General features: G+C 35.5%; 2 protein-coding genes and 1 long non-coding RNA gene across 16 annotated transcripts in view; 1 reads left to right on the forward strand and 2 right to left on the reverse strand.

The window, feature by feature from the left end:
- Positions 1-424: 424 nt before the first annotated feature.
- Hsc70-5 (Heat shock protein 70 cognate 5) lies at positions 425-6,316 on the reverse strand. The gene is made up of 11 exons (XM_014354535.2): positions 5,959-6,316; positions 4,756-4,814; positions 4,344-4,489; positions 3,808-4,240; positions 3,567-3,729; positions 3,033-3,489; positions 2,481-2,777; positions 2,169-2,356; positions 1,941-2,081; positions 1,606-1,692; positions 425-1,517 (listed from the first exon to the last, which is right to left on the reverse strand). The coding sequence occupies exons 1-10, from the start codon at positions 6,049-6,051 to the stop codon at positions 1,609-1,611; spliced, it is 2,061 nt and encodes a 686-aa protein (XP_014210021.1). The 5' UTR covers positions 6,052-6,316; the 3' UTR covers positions 425-1,517; positions 1,606-1,608.
- On the forward strand, positions 6,250-8,015 carry LOC149375568 (uncharacterized). Its single transcript, XR_016293684.1, has 2 exons — positions 6,250-6,482; positions 7,723-8,015. It is a non-coding gene; the product is annotated as an uncharacterized LOC149375568 (long non-coding RNA).
- Positions 8,016-19,423: 11,408 nt separating this feature from the next.
- The window catches only part of Chi (LIM domain-binding protein 2 Chi), a 61,886-nt gene continuing 58,300 nt past the window's right edge, over positions 19,424-23,009 (reverse strand). For 4 of the 14 annotated variants that reach the window (XM_089598666.1, XM_089598665.1, XM_089598664.1 and 1 more), the window contains 6 exons: positions 22,475-22,647; positions 21,795-21,998; positions 21,338-21,470; positions 20,072-20,196; positions 19,718-19,960; positions 19,424-19,525 (listed from right to left, as the gene is read on the reverse strand). In XM_089598666.1, the coding sequence (XP_089454792.1) occupies positions 19,424-19,525; positions 19,718-19,960; positions 20,072-20,196; positions 21,338-21,470; positions 21,795-21,998; positions 22,475-22,647 (980 nt within the window). Of the gene's footprint in view, positions 19,624-19,717; positions 19,961-20,068; positions 20,197-21,337; positions 21,471-21,794; positions 22,026-22,474; positions 22,648-23,009 lie in introns of all 14 variants that reach the window. The other 10 variants (XM_089598656.1, XM_089598652.1, XM_089598662.1 and 7 more) reach the window with 9 other exon arrangements.

The following is a 23,009-nucleotide window of genomic DNA, read 5'->3' on the forward strand; positions in this document are numbered from 1 at the left end:
AACTTTTACTGAAATTGGAGGGGAAAAAAAAAAAAAAAAAACTTGTTCGTAACAAAGAAGCAATGTACTTAATCGAGCTCGGCCACTTGTTTACATTCTTTCTGTTCCCTGAATTCCCTCTGTGCTGGCTTTCACCACTTGCTGGGCGCGCAAAGCTTAAATGAACCAAGTGGTCTCTCCTCGACAAACTGGATGAAGCAATAAAATTGCTTCTTTTCCCTTTTGTTTCTCTCTCTCTTTTTTTTTGCAGCTTTTGCGGCACAAGTTCAATGACTGTCTTGGCAGGAGTGTTAATGAGCACTCGAAGAAATCGCGATTGAAGGTGGCGTTTGAGTAAAAAAATTTACCGGACTGTTGTTTCGTTGGTGTGTATGTGATAGACACGCCAAGAAGGTGAAAACGGTTGGGTAATAACGACTTCATGTAATTTTTACGTATTTTTATTGAACAAACACTGCTGAAACATATACATATATAAAGTTATATAAGTGGGTATGGATTTTGAAATAAAAAAAATTGGATCAAGTTTACAGATACACAGGACTTTTTCCTCTTCTTTTTCTTTCATTCAACATTCTACTTATAATAATCTACATATAATTTGCGTTCGACTTATGGTAAGTAAATCTATTTGCTTCACTCATTTCATACTATTTCATTTTTCCATATCATTCACACAGTACGCATATGTGGTACAGCAGATGTGAAAATTGAGAAAAATTGATGATTGAACTAATTTTTGTCTCCTCTATCCAACTTTGGTACAACAATGAACTGGGTATAATTCAATTCGTTACGTTCTTTCAACAAATTATTCATGTTTAAGGCAAAAAACAACACAACATAGATTTCCAATTTAAAAAATGTATCATTCGCGATTAATAACAAGCTCTCAAAAGCCTGCACAATCGTTTCATAAAGCACACGAGCACATATGTACACAATTTACATTGCAATTTCTTTCTACTATCTTTCGTGTCTTAAATTAGAGATTAATAATGATTTTTTTAGCCAGCTAATTGAGAGTGTAGACTATCATATATGGCCAGAATTGTAGCTCCTACTTCCTTAGAGAATTAAGTGACCAAGTTTTTGTTTGGTACATGAAGCCCCATAAATGCTGGTTCCACCCCACTCGACTTTAATAAACGAAAGCTCAATTTTCTGATGTAATGTAAAAAATTATTTGTATGTAGGATAACCTACGTACGCATGGTTTTATCATAAATGTCAACTACTCAATCCTTCTTGGAGCCTTGTATCGACGATCATAATTATGCTGGTCGATTTTTTTTTCTATTGAAAAAATCACTGTAAAATTGTAATTGCTCGTCGACTGTCGTAACGTAGATATCCATACTATGCGTGTTTCCGAATTGAAACTATAGTTAACTCGACAATTAATTATGGAATATCAAATTCACCGATAATAAAGTTTCCATTACAGAATAATGTCACGATGGTGATATCGTACCAGCTCTTTGTAAAAGATCGATGTCCATTACTTGAAAAAAAATCTAAGAAAAAATTAAACCCTAGTTGTATAAAAAAAATTTTCAATTTTATTAACAAATTAACAGTCTTAAATAATCAAACTTTAATTACATTTTAGTTCTTCTCTTCTTTTTTCTCACCCTCGGGCTGTTCTTGCGATTGTTGCTGTTGCTGGTTTCCTTCACGTTCAGAAGCCATCTGCGAAAAAATGATGTCAATCCATTAATTTTCCACAAACACATTTTGTTAACATAAGATCTTATAATTCTCAACTTAACATAGTTCTAGGAAAACAAAATGATTAATGCATGATAAATATACTCAGTCAAATGTGTCCACACATGTTACATAATTGTATGTAACTTTGAGAGACGAAAAATATGAACATCATTGTATTTAAATGTTACTATAAGATAGGTCTAAATTGCTAAGATAATTAATCATACCTTCTTGTACGCCATCTCAAAGAGTTTCAAGCTTGCTTGTTGAAGTTCGTTCGTTTGTTTTTTAATTTCTTCGGGGTCCATATCGTCTTTCTTGGCCAAGGTTTCCTTCATCTTTGCAACAAGTTCTCTCAATTTGTCGCACTAAAAATAAAAACATACGACAATAAATATAAATCAACAAGATACGATAACAATCGTTGTTTACAAAGAAATTTTTATGAAAAATACCTCTTCTTGAGGCAGCTGCGATTTGAACTCTTCCATCTTGGCTTCAGTGTCGTGAACAATACCCTCGGCCTGGTTGACGGCCTCAACACGTTCCTTCTTGATTCTGTCTTCCTTAGCATACTGTTCGGCATTCTTGACCATGTTTTCAATTTCATCTTTGCTCAAACCACCACTGGATTGAATGACAACTAGAAAAATACACATTAGTTGAAAATATGAAATTGACTGATTTTTTTTTTTTAGAACTACTACATGGTGAACATTAATGACTAAATTTTACCGCCACAGTAAATTAAAGGAAGGACGACTTACTTTGTTGTTCTTTTCCAGTACCCTTGTCCCTGGCAGACACGTGTACAATACCGTTGGCGTCTATGTCGAATGTAACTTCTATCTGTGGAACACCACGCGGCGCAGGTGGGATACCAACGAGTGTGAACTGTCCCAAAAGCTTATTGTCTGAGGCCATTTCACGCTCACCCTGGTGCACCTTAATTTCCACCTGAGTCTGACCATCAGCAGCTGTAGAAAATACCTGACTCTTTTTTGTGGGAATGGTTGTGTTTCGTGTGATCAACCTCGTGAAGACACCACCGAGAGTTTCAATTCCTACAAAAACAAATTTTTTAATTTTAATGTTTATGAAGAAAATTCGAGGTTAATTTTCAAAATTTGAAGTTGTTTAAATTAATTGCTCAGACAGAGTAATTGTCAACCTGTTTGGTTCAGAGAGAAGATTAGACGTACATCATGGCAAATACATTATTATAAAATTATCTTTTAACGCACAATAAAAGAATCAACAGAATGTATGAAGCACGTCAATACTGACTTTCAAGACCGACACCAAACAAAAATACACACCCAAGGAAAGTGGAGTGACATCAAGCAGCAACACATCGGTAACGTCGCCAGCCAAAACTCCACCCTGAATAGCAGCACCAACTGCAACAGCTTCGTCAGGGTTGACGGCTCTGGATGGCTGTCTACCAAAGATCTCCTGTACCGTCTGTTGCACCTTGGGCATACGGGTCATACCACCAACCAAAAGGACGTCGCCAATCTCGGACTTGGACACCTCGGCATCGCCGAGAGCCTTCTGGCAGGGCTGAATTGTGCGCTTAATAAGGTCGCCAACGAGGGACTCGAATTTGCTGCGCGAAAGTTTGAGGTTCAAGTGCTTGGGACCACTGGCGTCCATTGTGAGATAGGGCAGATTAATGTCTGTTTGCTGGGAACTGGACAGTTCAATCTTTGCCTTTTCAGCGGCTTCCTTCAGACGTTGCATTGCCATGGCATCTTTGGTTACATCGATACCTTGCTGTGGTCAAAAATTTTCAAAATTGATTACTGTCACCACGATTACGCTTGTTTATTTTATTCAAGATGATCTCTTACCTCCTTCTTGAATTCACTGGCGAGGTAATTGACAAGCGAGTTATCGAAATCTTCACCACCCAAGAAAGTGTCTCCATTGGTGGACTTTACCTCAAACACTCCCTTTTGAATTTCAAGAATGGAAATATCGAAGGTTCCACCACCTAAATCGTATACAGCGATGCTAAGAATCAAAAAACAAATAAATTAGATGATATTACGATTTTCGTAAGACAAATTTATATGATTTCAACAATCTTACATTTTGTCTTCAGTTTTGTCCATGCCGTAGGCAAGTGCAGCCGCAGTAGGTTCGTTGATGACTCGAAGCACGTTCAGACCGGAGATTTGTCCAGCGTCTTTTGTAGCTTGTCTTTGGGAATCGTTAAAGTAGGCGGGCACAGTGATAACGGCATTTTTTACTGGCGTATTGAGGTAACTTTCGGCGGTCTCCTTCATCTTCATCAAAACAAAAGCACCAATCTGACTGGGTGAGTACATCTTGCCGTCTGTGCTCTGGATCCACGCATCACCGTTAGATGCTTTGACGATTTTGTAGGACACTGTCTTCATGTCTTTCTTAACTTCAGGATCTTCAAACTTTCTGCCAATGAGACGTTTGGTAGCATAAAACGTGTTTGCCGAGTTAGTGACTGCCTGTCGTTTTGCTGGCATGCCGACAAGCCGTTCTCCATCTACAGATACAATTTTTTAATTATAGGCACTATTTCAACTTTGAAAATTGTTGTTAAAATAATAATAATGATTAATCTTCATATTGTGGAGTATGCAGCAAACCTTTCGTGAAGGCAACGTAGGAGGGTGTTGTTCTGGAACCCTCGGCATTTTCAATAACTTTTGGCTGCTTTCCTTCCATGACAGCAACACATGAAAACGTCGTTCCAAGATCAATACCAACAACTGCTCCCTTGACCCCTTCGGATCTACAAATTATCACAATACACGTATATGAATTATATTAATTGAAAATGCATACTATAATACAAAGTTTGTAACTTCAAAGTATGATAAATAAAGTTTTGCATTCTTAGTATCACACGACATAACCTTGAATTCAAAATATTTATCATAAGAGCTGCAGTAGCGTGAAATGACGTAAGTGTTACCCAGAATTGCACAACTTTAACAAAAAAAATGTGCAATTTAAAAAAAAAAAAAAAAATAATAATAATAATAATTTACTACTTACTTGAACCTGTACTGTTGGAAGTCATTACGATGTGGGTAAGCAACTGTGGGCGCAGCAGCCTAAAAAATGAAAAAATATGATTATATTCGGTGTATTGTTTTAATCAACACTAAACAATGAATCACAGCTTCGAAATAATAAAAGAATACTTCAAAGCAAAGCCTAAGGTAAATAATAACCACTTAGTTGAGTTACACAGCAAACATGACTATGATATAACTCTTGAAAATTATTGCATCAACAGCAAACTATCGAACTTGAAAACCCTTTAATAATTTGCATCTTTGTTGATACAAGTACCAAAAAACAGACTACATATATCTTTGAGTGAAATGATAATTAATATTAGTCATAAAACCGAAAAAAATCTTTCAGCATACTCAAGTAAAACAGCAACTCAACAAAATGTAGGAATCGGTAGAAATAAGACCAAGAGCAACGTTTCGCTTCGTTTCCCGTTGCCTCATCCATTCACGAGGTAGCGTGCCGTCGATTCTCAATTATTACGTAAACAAAATACACACCCCGAATCTCCCTTCGCCAATCTACGGTTTGCACACCGCTCACCCACATGATTGTTTCTGGTTAATAATACTGAAGCAATGACCCGAAAAATTGTGTAAAAATCAGAAAAATGAGAAAAAAGAAGTTGCATCTGTAATGCACACGCATGCTCGGCACTCGAGAGTGTGATCCTCGTATCTAACTCGCCGGCGTGAAGCACGGTCAATCAACCTGAAATAATGAAAAACTCCTTCCCGAGTAAAGTGTCATTGAAAACCCCTAGATTTTTCGTCTTGAAAGTAAAACAAGTTTCCACTGACATGCACATTGAACGATTATTAACGTTTCATAGGGATGTATGCACGTGGTGGTTGGTGGTGCACTTGAAGGGGTACAAAAGGGAAGAAACGTTGACAACTGCATTTGTGAAGCTAATAAGAAAATAAACTGTAAATAGAACATTTGCAATCGTACAATCAAGAGCTTGTGTCACCGTAAAAGACACTCGGTGAAGCCAAGACCGGATCTCTTTGCTTAGGTTAAAACGCTCTCATCACTCTCAACTTAACCCCTCTGTCTCTACATTGCGGGACGACTCAAAAAGGAGTGAAAAAAAAAATTGTGAATACACGCGAAAACTAACGGGAAACGCACGGTATGTAAAGAAAAAGTAATTGTAATGAAAAACGATGCACTCACATTTTTAATGATTGTGGTGAACTGCTGGTGTCTGCGGGCAACCTCGCAGCCAGTACCAGCTCCGCGGCTCAGGATCCTCGCTGCTGCAAGCATGTTGATCGGCTCGTTTCGACTCTGTTCTTTATTTCTTTTCGTAGCTAAATATCAAACAATAGCTGTACAATTGTTAACAACACCTTGGAATGTTGCAATCCCGGCGAGAGAGCGAACAACGCAACGCTTTATATATATACACGGTATTACACACGCGCACTGCGCACACGCGAGACGAAAATGTCACCCGCCGAATGCAGAAGATCGCTATAGACTTACTCTGATACATACGAACATACGAAGATACGAACGGCTCAATGAAATGTGTAGGTATGTTTCACGTGCATTGCATGGTTTGTGTGATGCAACTCCGGTAAAGTGAGGGGTGCGGTGGTTAACCAATAAGACATAAGGTTGAGAAGAAGTGGCGAATAAGATCAATGGAGTGGCTGCAGTTGGACTCCAGAATCCGGAATGTTCGACAAGATTAGGTTAGTCAAGCTGAAAAATCTTTAAAAATTCAAATGTAGCCTTAGTTTTGCGCCTTATAGTGTTGCAAGGTAACAAATATAATATCAGTCATGGCGAGATTTTATTAGCTCGGAAACTGAATTTTGGGTAAGAGGCCATGAGCTGCGTCAGTTTACCCGCAACTTCCGGGTCGTTTCAATGCCTCCTATGCTAATAGTTTACATGGAAAATGATGCAATATTTTTTCCTCCGTAGCCGGGAAATTTTGAGAGAGAAGGCCGCTATACCACAGCTTAAGCGCGTAAAGCTCTAAAGTCAATTACAAACCAGCCGCAACTCATCTCGTAGCAATAAAATAAAAACATAACAATACTCATGTTTTTAGCGGCAAGTTAACAATCTATCATAATCTCAAAAATTTATCTTTAAAAGTATAAATACATACAAGGTCGATTTTTTCGTGATAAATATATTGTTAACTTGCCGCCAAAAACAGGTGTATGATTATTTTTTGATTTTATAGCTACAAAATAAGTTGCGGCTGGTTTATAATTGACTAAATGGCTCTACGCTCTTATGCTCGGTTTCAGAATTTTAGAGGCCACTTTTGGCGAAAAAATTAAGACCGCTAGATGGCGCTGATCAAAATAATTATTACAACTCACAATAGAGACATATAATAAACCAGTCGCAACTGATTTGATAAATAGAAAATAATAAGATAACATTTTCTGTGCTGTTAGCGGCAAGTTTACAATCTATCTTTTATCCATATAAAATCGACCATATTTACAAAACTACAATATTTCAGACCTTTTAACATTAACTCATGGAAGCATAGCCTTTCCACTTTATAGTTCGAATAAACAGTAAACTTATATTAGATGTACATAGCAACATTTAGCTATGTTAATCAATATAAATTAGCTGGAACATGACAAATTGCTTTACTCTCTTGTATGCTTTATTTCTCCCTTTTTTGCATGTGTATTTGAATATTATCCAACTTAAACCTTATCAGTATCTTGGTATTTTACTAACAAACGATATATTATTTAACGGCAAAATTAGGTAGTCCTACAGAAGATCGTTATTATAAAAATAATGTCCAAGTAACCTACTAAACATTAGTAGAATTAATGATTAAGTAATAAAAATTACAATTTTTATCTATTCATTTTAAAAGTGCAATTAAATCTTTAGTATGTTACAAGTTTTTAATGTAATTCCAAAAAATGTTTAAATGTCAACAGTCGACAGGAGATACCACAAGAACTGTACAGTAAGGCTGATCGTCATGATGAGATGCAAAAAAGAAAATCTGAGGAACGAGATGGAAGAAGATGTGGAAGTAGCGGAGGTGGAAATAGAGGAAGAAGAGATGGTAGTGATCGTTTTGGAGAAAGATGGTAGTCATTAAATAGTACTTGTTTCAAAAATACTTAGTATTTTTACGAATTAACAGATTTTTTTTAAAAACTTTTTAACTGATCGATTTGTTAAATTTGTTGATGCAAAATTATGAATGTGTTTACAGCATGATCATCATGCTACTGTGGAATAATATTTTTTATATTTAAAAAAATTATTAATTTAAGGAATATTACCTATAATGAATTATGTACACTCTATTTTTTTAATATAATTTACTTATTTTTTACTGGTTATTAATAACTTTGTTGCAATTGCTATCCAAATAAAAAACTGTTAGCAAAACTGTGATAAAATGTAAAAGTTTGTAAATTTAATTACAGTAGTTCCCTGTCAAAGTAAATGTACAAACTATTGTAATTTTTTAGTAAAAGAAATAAATCCGTTTGAAAAAGTGTTGAGAGAATCATTCATGTACTATTAAAATATATAAAATATTATTTTTTCATAAGTTACTTGATAATAAAACGTGTCCAATGATAAAAATACTGATACAAATCGAGTATTATGAATAGTTCACTTCATGATACATGTAATTGTTGATAAAAACTGCTATTACACTACATGATTTTTTTTTTAATGATCAAAATACTATTTTAAAAAGACTTAAGTAATTTTTACGAAACGTAATTATACTGCGGCTCATAATCTCAAATAAATAATGCTGCATAAAGGCATAGCAGCATTTAATATGAACGTACGTAACATCTGCATATTTATCTTATGGCGTCCATAAAAATTTCATATCCACAAATACATACTTATTGAGTACCTCATTTTTTGCAAAATAGGTCTGGTAAATTCTCGATACTTAATATACGTAATACATCTATGTGTCAATTATGTCAAATTAACACATGATGTGAGTAGAAGTAAAACAACGATGCCATAGCCATACTTATAAAAACGAATAGAATTAATTTTATTTTCAATTCATGAGACTAAAACGATAATTTACATATTAGTTACAAACCAGCAGAATATCAACACCTAGAAACGCTGGCTGCCGGTATTTGTTGTTATTGTAGTGTGCAAATTTGCAAAAGCAATTTGATCTTACAAAAGTGAACCCATGGTAAATTTTGAAGAATAAAATGACTTTAAATCATACCGCAAACAGCATAAGCGTACGCAATGTGTAGTTTGTATCCCGTGGTCGGAATTGCGGCTGGTTTATAATCGATTGCATGGCTCTACTGTGAGTTGTAATAATTATTTTGATCAGCGCCATCTAGCGGTCTTCATTTTTTCGCCAAAAGTGTCCTCTAAAATTCTGAAACCGAGCATAAGAAGTTAGAGCCATTTTGTCAATTATAAACCAGCCGCAACTTATCTTGTAGCTACAAAATTGAAAAATAACTGTACACCTGTTTTTGGCGGCAAGTTAACAATCTATTTTTTACTAATAAAATGATCTTCTATGTATTTATACTTTAAAAGATAAATTTTCTAAATTAAGATAAATTGTAACTTGCCGCCAAAAACAGGTGTATAGTTAATTTTTCATTTTATAGCTACAAGATAAGTTGCGGCTGGTTTATAATAGATTAAATGGCTCTAACTTCTTTTGCTCGGTTTCAGAATTTTAGAGGCCACTTTTGGCGAAAAAATGAAGACCGCTAGATGGCGCTAATGAAAATAATTATTACAATTAACTTACAATAAAGCCATATAATAAACCAGCCGCAACTAATTTAGTGAATAGAAAATAATAAGTTAACATTTACTGTGCCATTTGCGGCAAGTTTACAAATTATTTTTATACCCACAAATCGATCTCCAAAATCATAAACATTCTACTTATCTCATATGACTTATGAAATCGACCATATTTACAAAACTACAACATTTTAGACCTTTTACCTTTAACTTTTTAAGCATCGACAACGTTTAAGTAAAATAATAAAAATAAAGATATTTTCAATATTTCTTGCTATTGACGGACTATTGTATACTCGATTGTATAATATCGATGTACAAAAAACATTAAAAATTAAATATGCACCAAGTACCTTTTCAACCAACAATCACAGATACTTAGCAACAACTTTTTCAATAAATGGAGGAAATATAAAAATAGATATCTCTGACATGATACTTTGTTAGTATTATCAAATATATTAGTATGTCAAACTAACTACTTTATTTTGATACACGTGTAATATTAGCAAATAATCCACGTTTGTTTAGTATAAGCTGCTTCGGCAATCTATAAACAGATAAATTTATTGTATACGCTTACTGCGATTCTCTAAACAGCTAAATAACAAATACAATCGTGTTAAAACAACAAAAAAATGTTGACATTGTTTGACTTCGTTTGAGCTAACGATCTTCTGTAGGATTACCTAATTTTGCCGTTAAATAATATATCGTTTGTTATGAAATACCAAGATACTGATAAGGTTTAAGTTGGATAATATTGAAATACACATGCAAAAAAGGGAGAAATAAAGCATACAAGAGAGTAAAGCAATTTGTCATGTTCCAGCTAATTCATATTGATTAACATAGCTAAATGTTGCTATGTACATCTAATATAAGTTAACTGTTTATTCGAACTATAAAGTTGAAAGGCTTTGCTTCCATGAGTTAATGTTAAAAGGTCTGAAATATTGTAGTTTTGTAAATATGGTCGATTTTATATAAATAAAAGATAAATTGAAAGCTTGCCGCAAACAGCACAAAAAATGTCAACTTATTATTTTCTATTTACCAAATTAGTTGCGGCTGGTTTATTATATGGCTTTATTGTAAGTTGTAATAATTATTTTGATCAGCGCCATCTAGCGGTCTTCATTTTTTCGCCAAAAGTGGCCTCTAAAATTCTGAAACCAAGCATAAGGAGTTAGAGCCATTTTGTCAATTATAAACCAGCCGCAACTTATCTTGTAGCTATAAAATCAAAAAATAACTATACACCTGTTTTTGGCGGCAAGTTAACAATCTATTTTTTACTAAAAAAATGATCTTCTATGTATTTATACTTTAAAAGATAAATTTTCGAGTTTAGGATTAATTGTTACTTGCCGCCAAAAACAGGTGTATAGTTATTTTTTGATTTTATAGCTACAAGATAAGTTGCGGCTGGTTTTTAATTAACTAAATGGCTCTAACTTTTTATGCTCGGTTTCAGAATTTTAGAGGCCACTTTTGGCGAAAAAATGAAGACCGCTAGATGGCGCTGATCCAAACAACTATTACTACTTACAGTGAAGACACTTTGTTAACTATAAACTAGCCGCAACTGATCTTACAGATAGACAATAAAAAGTCGACGTTTTTTGTGCTATCTGCGGCAAGTTAACAATTTATCTTTGAGCCAAACATCGACGTGTAAAAGTATAAATATTCTACCTATCATATATGGCCTATAAAGTCGACCACATGAAAAAAATTACAATAAATTACAATACCTTAAGCTTTTTACCATTAACTTATGGAAGCACGGCCCTTAAACGTTATAGTTTAAATAAACAGTTTACTTATATGATACGTATTGTGTTACAGAAATCTTGAATAACAATCAAATAAATACACGAATTTATTAGTCCATTAGTAAGAAGAGAGATGACATAAGAAAAAAGGCCTAATAAAGAGTTTCAGTCACACTAAGAGTCTCCTAAGAATGGAGCATTGGATCTCACATAATCAGAGAATGTAGGGTTCTTTGTTTATTTATAAGACTTGAAATTTACCTATGTGTAATAAATGTATTTTTTATTTAGTAAGATCCAATGCTCCATTCTTAAGAGACTCTTCCTGTGACTGTGCTTCTTTTTTAGGCCTTTTTTCTTCAGTTGTCTCACTTCGACTGATTAATTTATGCATATATTTGATAGTAATTCAAGATTTCTGTGACACAAATTTTTATTGAAACAAGGAAAAACCAAATTTTAAAGGAGCAAATGCATATTTACAGTATCAACTGTTATGATTAAAAGTTATAAAACTGAAACAATTGCTTTATTCAAACGTATTATCAAGATTTATGTTTCACTTTGTTCGTTGGTAAATCTTATTAGATCACAAATTTCTCTAATATTCTTCTATTTATGATGCTAGTTGAGACTTTGACCTTGAGTGTTATCAAACTTTGTTATTGTAATATTAAAACCTCACAACATGAATGTGTGATACATTGCACTGTAACATATATAACATTGAAAGTTTTTTAATCCAACATAGACCATTACATTATTTTTGAGGATTAATCAAAATGAGTTGATTATATAAAAGAACTTGTTAACTTTTAATATTTAAAATCATTCACCAGTGTATATACAAGGTCATTTCAATTAAAAATTTAATCAAGGTAGGATTGGTAGGATCAGCTTCTGCAGACTTACAATAAGATTTAAGAGCTGCTTGTATAATCGTCATTAATTATTTGTTAAATGTAGAACAAATAAAGCTCTATATTTTATTAACAAATTTACTTTATTTTTCAAATAAACACAAGCCCTTAACATAAAATTATGAATTTTCACTTTCTTTATATCTTAAACACCTCTGATTTAGTGGGATCCAATGCTCCATTCTGAGGAGACTCTTCGTGTCACTAAACATCTTTTTTAAGCCTTTTTTTTCTGTCATCTTTTTTAGACTAATAAATTCATGTATTTATTTGATTGTTATTCAAGATTTCTGTAACACAATACGTATCATATAAGTAAACTGTTTGTTCAAACTATAACGTTAAAGGGCCGTGCTTCCATAAGTTAATGGTAAAAAGCTTAAGGTATTGTAATTTTTTTCATGTGGTCGACTTTATAGGCCATATAAGATAAGTAGAATATTTATACTTTTACACGTCGATGTTTGGCTCAAAGATAAATTGTAAACTTGCCGCAGATAGCACAAAATACGTCGACTTTTTATTGTCTATCTGTAAGATCAGTTGCGGCTAGTTTATAGTTGACGAAGTGTCTTTACTGTAAGTAGTAATAGTTGTTTGTATCAGCGCCATCTAACGTTGCGGATTTTTGAACTAAAAAGTGGCCCTAAACTTTTCAAACCGAGCTTTAGCGCGTAGAGCCATTTAGTCAATTATAAACCAGCCGCAACTTATCTTGTAGCTATAAAATGAAAAATTAACTATACACCTGTTTTTGGCGGCAAGTTACAATTTATCTTAATTTAGAAAATTTATCTTTTAAAGTATAAATACATAGAAGATCATTTTTTTAGTAAAAAATAGATTGTTAACTTGCCGCCAAAAACAGGTGTACAGTTATTTTTCAATTTTGTAGCTACAAGATAAGTTGCGGCTGGTTTATAATTGACAAAATGGCTCTAACTTCTTATGCTCGGTTTCAGAATTTTAGAGGCCACTTTTGGCGAAAAAATGAAGACCGCTAGATGGCGCTGATCAAAATAATTATTACAACTCACAGTAGAGCCATGTAATCGATTATAAACCAGCCGCAATTCCGACCACGGAATACTAACCACATATTGCGTACGGAAATGCTATTTGCGGCATGATTTAAAATCATTTTCTACTTAAAAATTGACCATGGGTTCATTTTTGTAAGATCAAATTGCTTTTGCAAATTTGCACACTACAATAACAACATATACCGGCAGCCAGCGTTTCTAGGTGTTGATATTCTGCTGGTTTGTAACTAATATGTAAATTATCGTTTTAGTCTCAGGAATTGAAAATAAAATTAATTTTATTCGCTATACGTATCAGCGAAATCCACTGACACACTGACAGTGAGTTATATTTGTATAGGTTGACAGTAGAGTCACACACAACTTGTGTGTTGTGTGACACAAGTCACATGTCAACATCATCGAAACAAATAAAATGATTGGCCTCGTCTGACATGAGAAAACTGTCGTTTATTGTTGCAGATGTTGCAGTGATGTGGGTGCATGTCTGTAGGTATATATAACAAAATGAGTTTTTGAATGGGGTGTAAGAGAAAAGAAAGAAAATCTGGAATTTTTTTTTTTTATTAACGTTTTCTCAGTTACAATTTTGATTACATACATATAATGATGGACTTTTAAACACATGTTGCTATAATACAAATGACAAGGATAAAAATTTGTTTTATGTCTTTACTTATTTCTTGTTTGGGGAGTGCGTAAAAATGTAGTTAGATGACGATTGTTTTTTTTTTCTCTCTTCCTAATTTATTGGTCATGGCAAGGGATACACTCTGAATGTATATTAATATAATATACCGAGCAAATCCACGTCCACTTAAAGGGTTAATGTTTTAATATCCTCGCACGCGAATCAAACAGATCCCCCCGTAATTTGCTAGTGATTTCTTTTTATTATTTTTATTTTCTTGATTTTTTCATCTTTTTTTTTTAATTTTATACACGATGCCAGTGTGCGCACATATGACGTTTTCGCTCTTTCACTTTTAAATTCTTTCTAAAACACAATCGTACTTCAAAATTGACCGACACGTCATTTATTTATTTAATTTTTTTATTCAATTTTGTGACAAAGAAATATCTTGGACTACAGACATGGAGGCTTCTTCTCGTACATGTAATAATTCAAAACCAAAACCATGCAAGTCTTGACAAAGTATCTTTTTTTTTTTTTGTTCTAGAAAGTCGACTTTAAAAGTCACATCTATCAAAAAATAAAATGAAATAAAATCTTAAGACTCGTTTTGGTTTTAGCTTATGTTGTGTACAGTCGTTATCCCGCAATATTTTTTTAAAGATATTTCAAACATCGATGAATTATTAACATTTAGTTATTTCGATCCTTGAACTATGTAAAAAAAGACCTGTAGGAATACTGCATATTAAAAGTAGAAAATCTTTTCTATGATAGCTGATGAAAAAACTCATCATTCAATTTTAGATGTTTTTCGTCTGAGAATATTAAAAATAAAAATTTCACCTTAGTAGATTTACAAATTAATATGTTTTATTTTATTGGACGAAAAATTACAGGATAAACTATGAAAGTCGATACAACCAATATACAAAAGAGGAAAAAAAGGGATCTGTTTTGAATAATTTTTCGATTATCATACAAGACGCTTAAAAAGTCTGTAAATACTCGCACATTCTGAGAAACATTCGTTAGTCGTATGAAAAACCGTGACAAATCCCTTGAGCATGTATGTACGTTTGTTTAAAAAATGCATTCTCAACATCTTCGACTACTTTTAACATTAAAGAAAAAAGAAACATTTTAAAAAGTACAGTCTATGAAATGGAAAAAAAATAAAGTACACGACAAGAGGAATAATTTATATTGATTTATTTACAGTCAAATGGATAGCCACGCGATTCAGTAATGTTATAATTATAAATCTACAATCGAACGATTGTTGATAATGCACTTCTCTTACTACCTAATACAAATTGAAAAATAATAATTTAGGCGCTCAATGTCCATTTTCCACAGTTTGACCTTCGTCAACTTCGGCATTGGTGTTGAGAAAAAGTTTTGAGTTTTGCATCTATACTTTTTTTTGTATTACTATTATTATTACTATTAAATAATCGTCGCTCTCTACCTGAATTTGCGATTACGCGAGCGAATCGACATTATTTATTCTCTCACTCTCTCTGCGACTCTGTGCAGTTTCGCTAACAATTAAAAATTTCTTCCTATTACTTATCATTCATTGTATTCTTTTACTTCATTTTTTTCTGTCGTTTAAATTCAATTCACATTATGTAGAGTATAATAATTAATTAATTATAATAGTGTCATTATAATTCGTAATAATATACAACATTTGTCAATAGAATCATTTTATCCTAAAAATCCACGGAACGCTCTTTGACATTTTCTGTGCTATCTCTATTTTTTTTTCTTTGTATCCAATAAATGCATTCATTCTTATACATACGTTCTAATTCAACATGCCCAAACATACTCACTCTATTATTTTATTTTATTATTTTTTAATTACTTTCGCACGAATTCATTCGTGCTATGGGACTTTACTGGCTTCTTTTCACACGTGTCTTAAGTAAACTAATTCTCGATTGGTGTATGCCTTTTATATGTATATTTTCTCTGAAAATGTAACTTTTTTTCACGTGTATCTGTGTTACTGATGTGTAAACAAATAATTGCAGTTGGAAAAATCTCATTCGCTTGAGTTTTTTTTTTCTTTTTTTCTTTTATCTTTTTTTTTCGAAATGTGTCCTATGAACTAAATTTTCTCGTATGTATAATCTTTCTTTTTTACACGCAGTTGAGCGGAAAACGAGGCAGATTGATGCTAAAAACTTGTTATTGTTCTCAAAAGAGCAAACGTATTTTTTTATACTGTATTTTTAAAATACACGGTAAATATTTACAACTACAAATTTTCACCAAAAAAAAAAAAAGAAATTGGACTGATTTGCGAAACAAATAATTTCTTTTAAAGAAATAAAAAGTGGCAAAAACAGATAACATTCATGATGAAGGTCTATCAATGAAACAGAGATAATGATACTTCTTTTGATTTTGCTTTTCAATTTTATTATCTTTATAAAGCAAAAAGAAGACATTGCAAATGACTAAATTCATGCATGAAGGTACGTGTGTTTTGTCTTGCGATTATACTTAGTCATCTTTACTCTTAAAAATGCAAATAATTATTACACGTCAGCCTTTGCACGCAAGTCTCAATAATACTTCTTAAATTAAATTTTTTTTTATTTCTTTTAACCATAAATTATAAAAAATAGTTCATTGGAAAATAAAAAATGGAAATCTACAGCTTATTGGTCAATTAATGCCCTATTTTCACGCGATGCTTACAATCAATTGAATAAAAAAAAAATCATAGGAACAATTAAGACAAGGAACATGCATGTGATGCATAGCTTAACAAATGAGGAACTACATATACACAATTCACGTTTCACACCTGGCAATAATGAACCGAATCTAATGTACAACGTACTTGAGAGATTTTTTACTACTCTGAATGCTTAAATACAACTATCGCAAATTTTCTTGAATATCAAGATCCTAAAACATTTTTATGGCTAACCATAACAAAATTACACCTTAAATTCAACAACCTTGTACCAAACATTTGATGAGCCATAAAAATGAATTTTCTTCGATAGAATCGATGCCCAAGAAAATCGTTTGCTTTCATTTATGAAAAGTACACGTGGTATTCACAGAAGAAGAAAAAAATTCACACAAACAGTGTAGTACTCAAAATTTTCATAAAAGGATCCTAACCGTGCAAATGGAATATCAGAATAGACTTTTGCCACTTTTTAATTCCATAAAAATTTGTATTGGTGATAGAAAAGATCAAACATTTACAAACATTATATGTAGACTTATAAACATATTTTAAGAATAGGAAAAATGAATAAAACTGAATGACTTGCGTGAGCAGAAAAGAAGCCTGATACAAAGGAAAAGTTTAATAAAAATCTCGATCTAACAAACATGATTGGCGATCGTACATAAAATATTTGCATCTCTATCATTTATCAACAAATTGTATGTACCTCGTTCTCTTTGCCCAAAAAAATCTCTTCATCGCTCTTACTCCACTACTTTCTCTTCTAAATTCGTCTTTCACATTTGTCCTTGAAAACGTTATCTCGCTTGCAAACCACACATTTGCACAATACACTCTTACACTAGAATTTCCCTTATTTCTTAATATTTTCATTTACTTTATTAATTATATCAATACTGTTGACGGATAGAGATTCGTTCACAGCTCCGCGTCAGAGCGTGCGGATTTAAAAATCGTCCCTGCCGCGCGTGGCGATAATTCATCTTTCACTGTCTCATTTCTTTCTTTACTTGAAATCCTCTTCCAAGGTTTCTTTCAGCTGTGTTTCCTTGTTCGCGTAATCATAGATTCACACACATTCCGCTTCTCTTATTAACTTCATTATATTTTTTTTTTTCAATTAAACACTTATCCATTTGTTCTCCTCATCTGCGTTTTACAATTTATCTCTTGTATTTATAATCTATGTATATTTTCCCTTTAACCTCGCGTCACACGTATATGTATAATATATCACACGCCGAATGCTTACTTTATTTTACGCACTACACGAAAACTATGTACCGATCGTCCTTTTTGCGCTGCACAAACGAAGAATGTGCAAACGGGACAGACAATCCTCGGTTTACGGCACCCTTTTTTCGCACGCACAAGCGCGAATCCCATCATGAGAGAGACTTGCCCATTATCTTGTTACACCGACCACAGTAACGTAATTTTAGTTCAATTCTCTCAAATTGTTTTTTCAGCAAAACGTTGTGACTGTTGTTTTAGATTCAAGTGTATTTCTATCAAGTGAAAGAGAAAACGAATCATCAGAATATTTTACAACAGACTTTCGAAGAAACAATTGTTTAACCATCCACTTGAACGTCGAGTAGACAGTTTTAAAAACGTTTTGCTCAAAACAATTTTTAATCTGAAGGATCTCGGGACTGAAGCTGTAACGCACAAAACATTGAAATTTTCTAGTTGACCTATTTATAAAGCATTAAATGAGCAAATTCAATGTCATAGTTATTTCGAATCGGTTTCTCATCTTCAAAGTAAAAACAATTCAAGATTTCCCGACCATTACGGGAGGTGTGATGAATAATAGAACCATGACAAATCATTAAAAAAACAGATTATTGAAACATGATGGAATTTATAGTCTGAACTATTTTCCTACCTCCAAGACTTATCGGTGCAATTTTTCTTGAATATACCAGAGAATACAAAGAAAGTAATAAAAATAGCCTGTACAAATGGTGCCAAAACATATTGAAAATTTCTTGCGAAGAAGCTTCTAACGAGATCCAACCGATGAGCTTACAAGCGAACAACGTCTGTCGGTGTATGCAACGGTGCTACATCTACCTCGGGTGTGACAACAACATCGCATTACGACGTCAGCAAGGAGCGCTCGGTGATAAGTATCGTAGCGGAAATGATAGTTACTCACACTCGCACGAAAATTATACACACAAACGATCGGGACAACGACGATGACGTCAAGAACACTTAACTTCCCTCAAGTTTGTTCCTGCTGCTGCTGTTGTTGTTGTTGTTGCTGCTGTTGCTGTTTAGATGTGGCCGTGCTGCGTGAGCAGGTACTCGATCTGTTGCAGGTATATGACCTGCTGTAGTATGCTCTGCAATGGATTCTGTCCCTGGCCGGCGCCAGCCTGACCAAGGGCTTGCTGGCCTTGCTGCAGCAGCTGGCTTAGACCACCACTACCACCACCACCGCCTGCTACACCTCCTCCTCCACCGTGGGTATGGTGTTGCTGCGACTGCTGGTGATGATGATGATGAGAATGATGATGCTGGAGACTGTCCATCATCGGTTGCATCATCGAGTGCTGGGACTGTGGGGGCAGGGGCAGCGTACCGATCTGGGAGAAGCGAGCGGCGGTCGATGGCAGGGACGAGTTGGCGGCCGATGGGGGTGGACCCGAATTGCCGGTCAAATAGGGCGTGGGGAGTTGAGAATTCTCGCCCCGCTAGGGAGCCACGTTCTTGGGCCGGCGCCCCCGTCGCCCCCTGGTGGGGGGGCGCGGGGACTCCTGGCCTCACTGGCTCACCGCGGGGCTTTTCTTGTCCTGCTGTTGTTGGCTCGCGTCTTGCGCTCCTTGCACACCAGAGCCTGCTCCACCGGGTCCTCCTTGAACTCCCTGGAAGCAGAGTAGTAGGTGTTGTTGTTGTTGTTGTTGTGGTTGTTGTTGTTGTTGTTGTTGTTGTTGTTGTTGTTGTTGTTGCTGTTGGTTAATTGCTACGCAATAAGTCATCCGTTATGATTGTATCGTTGTACGTGAGAGAACGTGTCAACTAAGGGAAAGAGCGGTAAAAGTGAATAACGCAGCTACCTGATTTCCAGGTCCACCCTGTGGGGGTCCTGGACCCCTGTCTGGTGGCCAAGAGTTGCCAGGCTGAGGTTCCGAGTGAAACTGATGCGGATGATTCGGTGGTCCGGCTTGAGCCTCGTGGCTGTGCGGGTCGAGACTGTTCGCGGCGTCGTACTGCGTGTTCTCCAGCCTCGTGATCAGTCTTTCGTCCTCGTCACCAAACTCACCGCCCATCAACGACGGCTCGCCCACGACCATCACGTCCTGCAAGAAACACTGCGGGTTAACATTTAACCGGTCCAAGAGCAATCATTTGTCGTGTTTGTTTTAATCGTTGAGTTGAGGATCTATTTAGAGGAATAATGATTTTGCTACCTGAGTCGTGAGGGAAAAATTCGGTCCCGGCGATCGCTTTTTACTCGGCGCTGGCGGCGCGTTATTCCCCGGTCCGGACGTGCTGCCTTTTCGCTTTCTCCTCTTGTTCGTCGGCCTCTGGGATTCTGGAAAAAAAAAACATCGCGATTCGCTTAGTACTTGCAAGCAGAGCGCCGAGCTTTTATCGTTTCATAAAAGCATGTGCAAAAATGTTGGCGAGCTGAGCTTACATCCCAAAACACCTCGCAACAGGTGGTCAATGACGTGGCGTATTATTTATTAATTATTAATTTTGTTTTGTTTGTGAGAGCAAAAAGTGAATGCGATCGGTAAAAGTGCTTGAAAAACAATTGAAAGAACCAACATCAACCATAAAACAGAGACTGGTGATGTGAGCTCAGCTATGCTAAAACTACCCAGCTGTGGACCTTTCTCAGTATCAAAGGCCTCTTATACGTGTACAGAATATATGGTGCAAAGAAACAGGCACAGTGCATGCACAGACGATAAATCAGATAAGATATCATTGAAAAAACAAAAGAATGTCACTATCAGCGTAATTGTGTAGATTTACGTAAAAAAAAAAAAACAACAACAAAAAATCATCGACTACAAAACAAAAATATAAACATGTAGCCTGTAAGATAAAATTGTAGCGAAAAGTGTGGCGAAATAGAGAAAAATAAGTCAAGAAACGTCCAAAGTACTCGGCAATTTTTCTCCGTGTCATTAGAAACACACGCCAGTGAAATAAAAGCGCGTTTCCCATCGTATCGTTCTCGCGTATGATTCTCCAAAGTGTCCAACTTATTGATCTTAAAACAAAAAAGAAAAAAAACAGTTCCTGTTGTCCGCCGTGTTGCTGTCAAAGTATAGTGCGTAAGAGGGCAGATAGCATCCGTCTGCGGCTAATCGAGCATGTGTACTTAAACGCAGTTAAAAGAAAAACAAAAGGGAGACAATGGTAGTGGGGCGACAGTTTGCACAACACTGTTGAGATGTCGAACCGGATGACGTTAGTATGCATGTTGGGGGTTCGTAAAAATGACGCTCCGACGTGAAAATTACGAAAATCATCAACTTTTTTCACCATTTAAACCTCGGTATCTACACTTTGGACGGTATAGAGCCAATAACACCGGTAGAGAGAAAAAGAGAGCAAGATAAAGAGAGAGAGAGAGAGGAAGGGGGAGGTGGGTGTGCAGAGACGACTGGCGATGATCCACTGGCTGGTGGTGTTCTCATGTAAAGCAACTGTCCGTCTACCTCGCTTACCCGGCGGGGCAACCATCCTTTGCCACTTCTGGAACAGCGTCGTCTTGAGACAGTCGCGCGGCGACAGCGCGTACGCCTTGTGCCTCGACATCAGCTCTTGCATCGGCTCCAGGATGACGCACAACTGCGAAGAGTACCAAAGAGACACATGAGTACGTAATGACTAATAGATATGGCCTCGTCGTTTTGTAAATTCGTAGTATCGCGATTTTTTTTTTCATATATACAAGGGTCACTGAACTCGAATATTTCGTCTTTAACATTTCTTAAGCTGACTTGAGTAATTTTCTAATATTTTCTTGCCATTAACAGCTCAACTGTCATAACTATGACGAAAGATTCGGATTCAGATAGCCAAAGTACAAACGACTAGTCTAACCCCGCTGAAAAAATCCTCCGGAACTGTGAGAACCAAAGTGAGACAAAACGTTTGAAAAATTGTTCTCACCTTGAGATAATTGAGCGTTGAGTTGGTGATGCCCTGCCTCGTGATGTTCTTGGTGAGGTGTTCGAGAGTCGTCGGGTCCTGGGACATCTGGAACATCGTCCTCGGCACGAGTTCCCTGTGGCCACGGACCTGCATGTGCCACGACTTTATCCTCATGAGGTCGTCGAACGTGTACTCGAGCAGTAGCCTTGCCTCCGTGCACACCTGCGAACCCAGCGCATCATGCTGAATCTAGGTCCAGCAAAGCCAGAACGACGGGATTTTTAATTCTTTTTCTAATTTTTTTTTTTTTTTTTTTTTTTTTTACTAAACAAATCCATCGACAATCAGACTTGGTCACGGATACTTTTTCACATACTTTCAGTTACGATTCCCCCCCACCGAATAAACACACTATTTGCGTGCAAGGACTCTTTATAGTAACTAATTTTATTTCAAAGTATTGAAAAGTCCATTAAAAAAAATAAAATAAAATAATGACCCAAGTCTGCAGACGATAGCAAATTTGACGAAGATTTTCAAACTATAGAGCATGTAACTATGTAAATGAAAAAGAAAAAAATAAAAATAAAACAAAATAAGGGTGCGCGTGAAAAGTACACACGCGCACCCAACAAATAAGTAATGTGAATGTTGCAAGTGCAGCAAGAAGCAGCGGCGACGCGTTATGGGGGGCTCACCTTCGTGAAAGTCGGTTTCCCGTGATGCGTGACCATCGTGCATTGATCGCACTCGAGTGTTATGCTGGTGTTGTGAAACGACTCCTTCACGTGTTTTATGTTGAAGTAGAGCTCCGAGACGCCGCCCTCGAATATCGAGCGGAAGTACCTCGGTATCAGCGTCCTTCCTATCGCTGATGGTTGCGAAAAATATAAAATAAATTAGTTTTTTTTTTTTTTTTTTTTTTTTTTACTACCAGAAATATCGGGGAATCCAATTGTTTGGTTATCAAGTAGTGCGACTCTCCGGTGCTGATTAAAAAAAGTTCGGCGCAACAAAGAGTCGAAGTTCGATTCGATTTGAAATTCTCGCGAAATTTAATACACCGCCGACGTGCAAGAGGAAGGGAGTTGTTCCAAGAAATTTCGCGCGAATTTGCATAAATACATATTTAACGCGGGAGGAGGAGGAGGAGAAGGAGGGTATTTAGCATATCGTTCGCGGGCAGTTTCGTGACTTTTCCGGACATCGGAGACGCAAGTTTCTTACGGATGA

The sequence above is a fragment of the Copidosoma floridanum genome, unplaced genomic scaffold (assembly GCF_036245765.1).
Source record: "Copidosoma floridanum isolate Cflo_tuat_1 unplaced genomic scaffold, Cflo_Japanese_pri ptg000006l, whole genome shotgun sequence".
NCBI classification, from domain to species: domain Eukaryota; kingdom Metazoa; phylum Arthropoda; class Insecta; order Hymenoptera; family Encyrtidae; genus Copidosoma; species Copidosoma floridanum.